The sequence below is a fragment of the Mizuhopecten yessoensis genome, unplaced genomic scaffold (assembly GCF_002113885.1).
Source record: "Mizuhopecten yessoensis strain PY_sf001 unplaced genomic scaffold, ASM211388v2 scaffold10409, whole genome shotgun sequence".
Classification (NCBI taxonomy): domain Eukaryota; kingdom Metazoa; phylum Mollusca; class Bivalvia; order Pectinida; family Pectinidae; genus Mizuhopecten; species Mizuhopecten yessoensis.
The window spans coordinates 453,373-462,321 of NW_018408532.1; the positions used below are offsets into that span (position 1 = coordinate 453,373).

Sequence of the window (8,949 nt, forward strand, 5' to 3'; positions counted from 1 at the left end):
TCTTTATTTCAATTCACGCAAACAAAATATTATTACTCTCCTATAAATAGTCTAATAAAGATGATTTTATCAAAATGGTGAAATGTTGGACAAAAGACCATGATAGGGGAGATAACTGAAGCAGACCAAACATTTTACACTGAAAATATTTCACCAAAATGACATGACTTCTCTGTTAGACAATATTGGCAGGCTCTCAATCTATTTTTTTTGTTTTTCAGCAACATGCTTAAGAAATTCAACAAGATAAATAAGCCACCAGCCCCACCCCCAGAGCCAGTGGCCATGCCGTTACCCCCAAAACCAATGTTACGGTTTTATCTGTTGGCCTGGGGGGTGCCACTCATTGTGTGCGGCATCACTGTAGCTGTCAGCATTGATCATTACTCGGAGCCCGAATAGTAAGTACTGTTCCAGCTTTAAATCTTCAAACTGTAAACCATGATGAACCATTTGTGAAGGTTAATAGATTGAAGATAAAGATTAAATCATGTTAAGTTTAATGTTAGTTCTTAGATATAGATTTTGTTTAAATGATTTCATTACTTAAATTCATATATTGAACCTTTCTTGATAGTGACAAAATCACTTTCAGGTTAAATCAGCCTTTTATGCAGTAAAATTATAATTAGAATATTAAAAAGAAATATTTGTGTAAAGCTTGATGATAAATAGGATTTAACCCTTTCAACCCTATGTAACTTCAGTAGACTCTACCATGCATTGATATGGATGAGTCCATTATTGTCTACAGTGGTGAAAGTGATAAGCTGAATATTATATTTGTGTCACATTTTAAAATAAACCTGTATAAATAATGATGAATTATCTCCCCTTGACAGCTGTTTCCTGTCCTGGGACCCGAGTATTGGAGCATTCTACAGCCCTACAGGATTATTAGTGTTGTTCAACCTCATATTTTTCCTGAGAATTTCGCGTGTGATTCATAAGACCACAAACAACCTGAATGAGACGGACAATACAGAGGAAGTTAATGACATTGAGCTTACGCAAAGTCCAGACGATGGCACCACAGAAATACAGGCCCTGACCAGCACACGACGACCGCCGGAGGAGGACACAGAGTCGATCGCATCGAGTGTCATGGACATGGAGCGGCAGCCAATCACACAGCTGTACGCTGTGGTAGCCATGTTGTTTCTGTACATACTATTCTACACATGTGCGGGGTTTGCCGTTGCACAACCTTTCAAGACTATAATCCCACACCAGGAGCTTATATTCAGTTACTTGTACGGACTAACAAGTAGCGTGTTTGGAATATTTATGTTAGTGTATTTCTGTCTTACAAGGAAGGATTCGTGTTCTAGTTGGAGGCGGTTTTTCTTCTGTGATCAAAATCCTGTGTATGACGTGAATTATCAAGAGAATAATCATGTTGCTCTGTCGAATGGTCATGTGATCCATGCCAACAACGACATCGATATAGAAAATAAAAACTATAACATAACACAGGAGGTGACGGACGGGTCCGTAAAACAGTCTAACATAAACCTCATCCCGGCCGCGCCATTTCTCAGTGACAGGGAGAGCTCAGTGACAGAGCCCACAGACTCTAACATGCCAAGCTTTTATAATCCTAAACAAAATGGCATCGCAAAGAAATTCTGGGACAGACAGCGTCATCATTCAAAACTCATTACTAAAGAAATGACGAAAGATTTTAACGGCAGTGGCACCGATTATTTCTCGGGCTCAGAAGCCAATCACCGTGGAAACACTAGTGATATAAATACAGTGATGAGTATAGAAATACAGATTCAGCCTAATGGTGGATCAGGAAGATCCATCGGGATTTCTCCTCCGGCTAAATCTCAGCCCCTGTCTCAACTGAATCTGTACCCCACCCAGCTCCTACTACCTGCCATAAAGGGCTCCACCGGCCCCATTCCCAAGTTCTCTATGTTACCGTTGGATCGTAATATCATCCCGCCAGTGGGCGGGTCTGTGTCACCAATCATGGTGACTACAAGTCCGTGTTGTAGCACCGTATCTTACACAGGGTCACAGGTTGCCCCTGCCCACGGGCGGTCGCCCAGTGCCTGCTCCCTGGGAATGCGGCCCTACCCCAGTGCTTTTACCCCTGTGCCCCCACGTAACAATACCCTTCCAAAGCAGGGCAAAATTCCTGATGTACAAAATAACACTACTTCTACTAGTCCTACGCAAGACTACATGATGAGGAACGGCTCTGTGCCTCGCCTCCGAGATTTCGACGGTCAAAGTCAAATAAGTGATGCATGTCCTCGTGAAAAACAATGGGGTATGCAAGTGACAAATAATTACTTGAATAATAATCATCATAACAACAATCATGCTGCACCGGGGTACGACCCTCTGTCGCGTCTCAGTCCGCAACAAAAAGTGGGCTGTACCTATAAACAGTACGGCTCAGTGGATGAGCATATTACATCAGAGCGCCCTCCTCCAGCCTACCACTTCTCACGGGCGCGTTCCTCCTCCGGGGGGTACAGCTCTGATACAAGTGGGCGGATGCAACAGAATCACGAGCAATCGTTCCTCCAGGAAGTGCACCAGAGGATCCCATGTGATAACAGTAAAATGATAGTGCAGGATCAAAACCATACCCAGCCCCCCACATCACTGCCCCCCAATAACAAATCACCAGTGACTCCTGAAGTATGTAATAATGCCAATGGCAAAATCTTCACCACACACGATTCAGACAGTCAGATACATGTTCGTCGGAGTCGGGGCAATGACTCCGATCACAACTCGGAACCAACATCTCAAGCATCTCATCGAAGGCGACACAGGTCACATGACCCACAACACCGTCATTCAAAACATCATAAACAAAGTGCCAAGAAGCAGCATTCTTCCTCTGCTGAGTGGGAGGGTACAGCTCGCCAAAAAATGATACCGTACGCTTACGTTAACTACCACTATCATGACAGGGTGCGACAAAAACTGCAAAGGAAGCACGCGCCTCAAACTCGCGCGTACCCCCACCTCATGGAGGATTCTAGCTCCAGTAGTGACAGCGAAGGGCTGGATGACATTTGGGTGATGCAAGAGAAAAACAAGAAAGAAACCAGTGTGTAGCTATTATGGTTCCCCAGCATTATTTATTTCATTCGTTAGTTGTGTAAATTTGACGTCATCTCATTTTACGTTATGGTTGCCAAAGTCTTCATTTTGTTTTTATAAAAGAGATGAATAAAAACGATTGTATTTATTACTCTCATATAGTACGTATTTTGAATATGGTTGTATGTATGGCATGACACGTTTTTTTAACACAGAACTATGATTTTATATAATGTATTATTCTGTTCAGACCGTGTATGTCCGTGTGGGTCAGAAAGAAACATGATTTTATCAAATGTACAGACCATGTGTGTCTGTGTGAGAACTTGTGTGTCGGACAAATTAAACCACGATTTTATAGTATGTATCATTCGCTGTACAGACCATGTACGACTGTGTGAGTGTCTGTGTTGGATCGGCTGTCAGTACAACAGATATAGGAATGTGAAACGATTGGGCATAAACAAGCAATGATTTGTCGAGGTTTAAAATTCTTTGCCAATATATACAAGTTTTTCTTCTCTACCTCAGAATATTACTAACAGCTACTTCTAGCTATGATGCGTTCTTACACTGCTGCTGAAGCACTTATTTCTGCTCTTTGTATTTACCTTTAGGCACAGACTTGTTCAAACCATCTATATATTTTTTGTACGTTTGTATTACCAAATATTTGTGCGTGCTTAATTTGATAAGGTTTCTGGAATTATTTGATTTCCAGAGTTATATAAAAGAAAAGCACTATGGGAAAAAAGTTGTCATGCAAAAAGTGATTTCTTCAATTTGTTCTTTGCATTGCCAAAAACATTCTTGACATTACTATGAAGTGTACCTCGCCGTTTCAAGTTTTCTCTGGTTTAATATTGAACTTTCAATTTTATTTATTATTACAAATACTGTTTTTAGTGTGTATAACTTGGACATTGTCAAAGTAAAGAAAAACACATTGCCAAAAACAAATGATTTTTTTTCTTAAAGGCATTAAAAATGATGATGTTGTATAAAATACATTACAGAGACTGGTACCTTTCTCTATAGCATTAATATTTCATGCAGCCCTTATAAAAATATAATATCAGAAAAACATGCTGATCCATTGCCCTTCTGTGGCCTTTTGAAGGAATTAAAACAAGATAGTTTGTCCCAGTGACATTAAAGTGCTATAAAATATTTTGTATTTAACCATTAACACATTCACCCCTGAAGACACATTTGAACTTTTCCGATTCAAAGGTTGGAATAGTTCATTATGAAATTTCAGGGGTGAATGAGTTAAGACAATGCTCAGTTATAAACTGATGTTTCCATGGTTACACTAAAATCTAAAAAAGTAAGGATCATATCTGGATATAATCCTGTGCATATAGGATCAAACTCAGAAATAAGTTATGTGATCGATATATACACCCATCCCTTCCTTTAACTCATTCATCCCTGAAATTTCATAATGAACTATTCCAACCTTTGAATTGGAAGAGTTCAAATTTGTCTTCAGGGGTGATTGAGTTAAGAACAAATTAATGAGTTCGTCCATTCTACTATTTTATATTATACATTTGGCTAAGAACAAATTGAGGATCAAGTCCTGTTCTCTATTATACCCATCTTTTTTNCCCCACGCACCCCCAAAATCTAATCTAAAGACTAGTCACACTTGTAACACATGGTGATGGTATAATAATTAAGATAAAGGCATTACCCTGTGTGGTTCAGAATGTTTACTTGGTCAATGGTGCTGCTATAGTTTTGTCTCGGTATACAGTTCAGCCAGGAGTGTTTTGGTGCTAGGACACAGTGACTTTAAAAGCTTTAACCGTTTTATAATGAGTAGCGAAACTCAGTTTTTTTTCTTGTACGTCACATATTTATATTAATTGATCAGTGATACCTCATCAATCGTGTCTGTTGAAATTCATAAACTTGATTTCCTTTATCTTCATTTTCCGTTTTCATTTGCCTCCCATTCTTCAATCCAAATTGTTTTTAATAAACCGTTCAAATCCGTTCAACATATACCATCCCATAAAAGCAGTTATAATATCAGCATTAATACTTTACATGATTTTGATTATGACGTATAAATTGTTGTAACCAAACGCACTAGCTTAATCATGGCACAATATATCACTGCGGTTACCACGTCTCCTTCGATAGGCGATGTGGCTAAAAGTTGGAATTTTTGTAAATGTGACAGTAATGAAGCGTATGTAAAACAATTAAAACAAACAGTGATTATTAGATGCTTTAAGTTACTCATCTAAGAATATTTTAACACAGCGGTATGAGTTGCTACAAAGTGATTTATTTTAACTTAACCCTTTCACCCCCGTAGACCATAATGAACTCATTCATATCAATGCATTGTTGAGTCTACTAAAGTTACATAGGGGTGAAAGGGTTAAGAGGTGGATAGTTTTGATATTGATATGCTGATTTATGAATTTTTCAAAATCAGCTTGAAGGTAAGGTTTTTTTGTCAGTGGATTGCCATCCATTTATCCTGTAAGCTTTAAATAAATACCCATGGATGGTATTATGTAGTTTACATTTTTCTATCTTCTTTCCAAAGAGTTCCACACTAAAATTAACTCATTCACACCCGAAATTTCATAATGAACTATTCCGACCTTCGAATTGGAAGACTTCAAATGTGTCTTAAGGGGTGAATGAGTACATAAATGATAATTAATGCCATTTCTGGTTTTTGAAGAGAAATTACTTAACAAAAATCAAAGTCTAGTAACATGTCTGTGAATTTTATTGCAACGGTCTCTGCATACATAGCTAAAAGCGAATAATGTACAAATATAGCTTTCTATGAAGATATCGTTGGCCCTAGACATTGTATTTTGTCTTTGTACTTGTGGAAACAGTATAGCTAAAAGAAAGTGAGTGAAAAGTTGATACAATCAATTTCTCTTTTACTGATCGTTTAGAAAATGATTTTTACCTCCACTTTACCAAAATGGCGCTGTGCATACATATTTTTAGTAAAATGGTACCTTTATATAACCCTTTACCAAAATGGCACTGTGCATACATATTTTTAGTAAAATGGTACCCTTATAACCCTTTAGCAAAATGTCACTGTGCATAAATATTTTTAGTAAAATGGTACCTTTTGAACTAAGTTTTAATTTTGTAATCAGAATTTTATTTGTGCATATATACTTTTAGTAAAATGGAAGATTTTTAACACTTTACCAAAATGGCACTGTGCATAAATATTTTTAGTAAAATGGTAACTTTTGAACTTGGTTTTATATTTGCTATCAGGATTTAATTGATACCACTAAAAATTGGTAAATTTGAAATTCTATTCAATGATGTTTGTAATTTTTTTAATGCAGATGGTTATTGCTGTTGATCAGCAATTATGACTGATATAAGCTATATTAAAGACATATTTTTTAGATTTGTTAATTTTCATTGAAATACAATTTTAGTAACTGACTTTCTATATAGAGTACAGCCCAGGAATGTTGAATTGGAGATTTGTATGTCACTTTTATCCAACAATTAGCGATTCTATTGTTTAAAAAAAATAACGACAGGTCCAGCAACTCAAACAAGTATCAAGTGGGTATTCAGTCTTTGCGTAGTGCAGAGTTATCTTCTCTTGGGAGCAGGTATTGATTGTTATGTCATTGGTTTGTGTGAGAAAATTACGTCGTTTTTCTAAAAAATTGATGACGTTACTCTCACAAACAGGTGACGTAACAATCAATACCTGCTACCAAGAGAAGATAACTCTGCAATACGCAAAGACGGAATACCATGCGTGTACGAATTGACTGGACTTTTGAGATTATTCAGGTGCAAACTAAATGCAAACAAGCTTTATCTAATCAGAGTAAAGGTGTGTATGTCAGGTGTAAATGAAGTTTGTATGCAAATCATGTGGGAATTTTGTACATAGATGTTTAAGTGTAAGGTTTGTCAGAACTGTATATATTTGTATATGATTATATTATTTAACTGAGATGCTGCAATAAGGCCATCGTTGAAAAATTGTTTGCTTAGAGATGAGTACCAACAGTGATTAACATGTTAAAACCATTTCATCCCTAGGTAACTTTAGTAGACTCTACCATGCATTTATGGGGATGAGTCCATTATGGTCTACAGTGGTGAAAGGGTTAAAGCATTAAAAGATTTCATTTCTTTGCATTACTCTCCATATTAACAATCTAAATAAAGTATTTAATAAAATTGGTCTTGTTTTCATATAGAAACAAGTGTTCCAATCCATACAGACAGATTGGTTTCTTAAACAATAAATAAAGGTACCCAATTTTGCTACCTTTGTTAAGTGGTGTTACAGAAATGTCATTCACACATTTTGAAAGCTGGTTCACAGCTCACCTGGCCCCAGGATCATGAAATAATCTTAGACTTGATTGTTTGCTTAGCCAATCACATAACGGTATTTGTGATTGGTTAAGTCTAAACTTAAGACAATTTCAGTCTTAAGATCATTTAATGATCCTGGGGCTAGGGTCCCAGGGGTCAAGAGAACTGAGCTGTGGACCCATATCTATCCTTTAAAAACTTCTACGTTGACTGGGTAAAGCATAAACTATGGCCAAGGGGATTTGATGTTTAGCCAGTTTATATGCTGTAATTTATTGAAATCATAGTTGTGAAATTCAATACTTCTATGGGCAAAGATTGGGATGGAAATCATTTTAAGGTGCAAGTCTACTTCAAGCAATTAGTCAGCGTTGGCCTCGGTATAGATGTGGAAACAGTTTTAGTTTGAGTCAACATCGAACAATTAGTCGGCGTTGGCCTCGGTATAGATGTGGAAACAGTTTTAGTTTGAGTCAACATCGAACAATTAGTCGGTGTTGGCCTCGGTATAGATGTGGAAACAGATTTAGTTTGAGTCAACATCGAACAATTAGTCGATGTTGGCCTAGGTATAAGTGTGAAATAAGTGTAAGTTTGAAGTCAACATCAAACAATTAGTTGATGTTGGCCTCGGTATTGGTGTGTTATGGTAGGTGCAGGAAATACGAGATGACTTCACTCCTGGTTAATGAACTGTGCTCTAAAAGATTTTATATCCTCGCATATAAATTATAAATTTGAAATGATAAATGTGTGATATATACCTTACAATCCCCAGAAAATGCCTGTTGAAAATGATACAGAATATATCACATTTACATACAGTAGAGACATTTGATGTCTAATACCTATGATCAGGTGTCATAGAAGTTCTCTATTCTAAGGGTGAACTTAAGTTGTGATCCAAGGAACTGTACAATTAATTTTGTTTTTAAACCTGTGTTTAATTTTCCAAAATAACGAAAATGATTTCAGTCACAGTTTTAATACCTTGTTATGACAAACTGTCAGATTTACATGGAAAAATGACATCAAGGAATGTAGGGAAAGTAAATATTTTTAACTCTACCATAGAATTTCTGTAATAGAAATGTGAAATCCTATGATAAAAAAACAGTTTTAGATTGAAATATGATTGTGAGAGGTATGTATTTAATATGAATGAGAGATTGTAAAATTGAAGATATGCGAAAAGACAGAAAAATAAATGATGGAGGTTGTCTCCCTTGTGTTGTGCCATGTGATGATGTTTCTATATATATACACAAACTTTATCATAAAAATCTGTGGAGTTTATACATGAATCTTTTTTTGTATTGTCATTATACTTTTTGTGACAAATATGATCAATAAATTTTTTAATGATATAACCTTCTGGTTTGTTATGACTGCGCTTCTAGATACAGAATCGGGGCTGGAGCCTAATATCAATGATATAACCTTCTGGTTTGTTATGACTACACTTCTAGATACGGAATCGGGGCTGGAGCCTAATATCAATGATATAACCTTCTGGTTTGTTAT

At 36.6% G+C, this 8,949-nt stretch overlaps 1 protein-coding gene across 1 annotated transcript in view; it reads left to right on the top strand.

Moving 5' to 3' along the window:
* Nucleotides 1-3,194, top strand: part of LOC110460484 (adhesion G protein-coupled receptor A3-like) — a 109,425-nt gene extending 106,231 nt beyond the window's left edge. The window contains exons 16-17 of the mRNA XM_021513425.1: nucleotides 222-401; nucleotides 843-3,194. Of these exons, the coding sequence (XP_021369100.1) occupies nucleotides 222-401; nucleotides 843-3,087 (2,425 nt within the window). The 3' untranslated portion in view covers nucleotides 3,088-3,194. The remainder of the gene's footprint in view (nucleotides 1-221; nucleotides 402-842) is intronic.
* The last annotated feature ends 5,755 nt before the right edge of the window (nucleotides 3,195-8,949 follow it).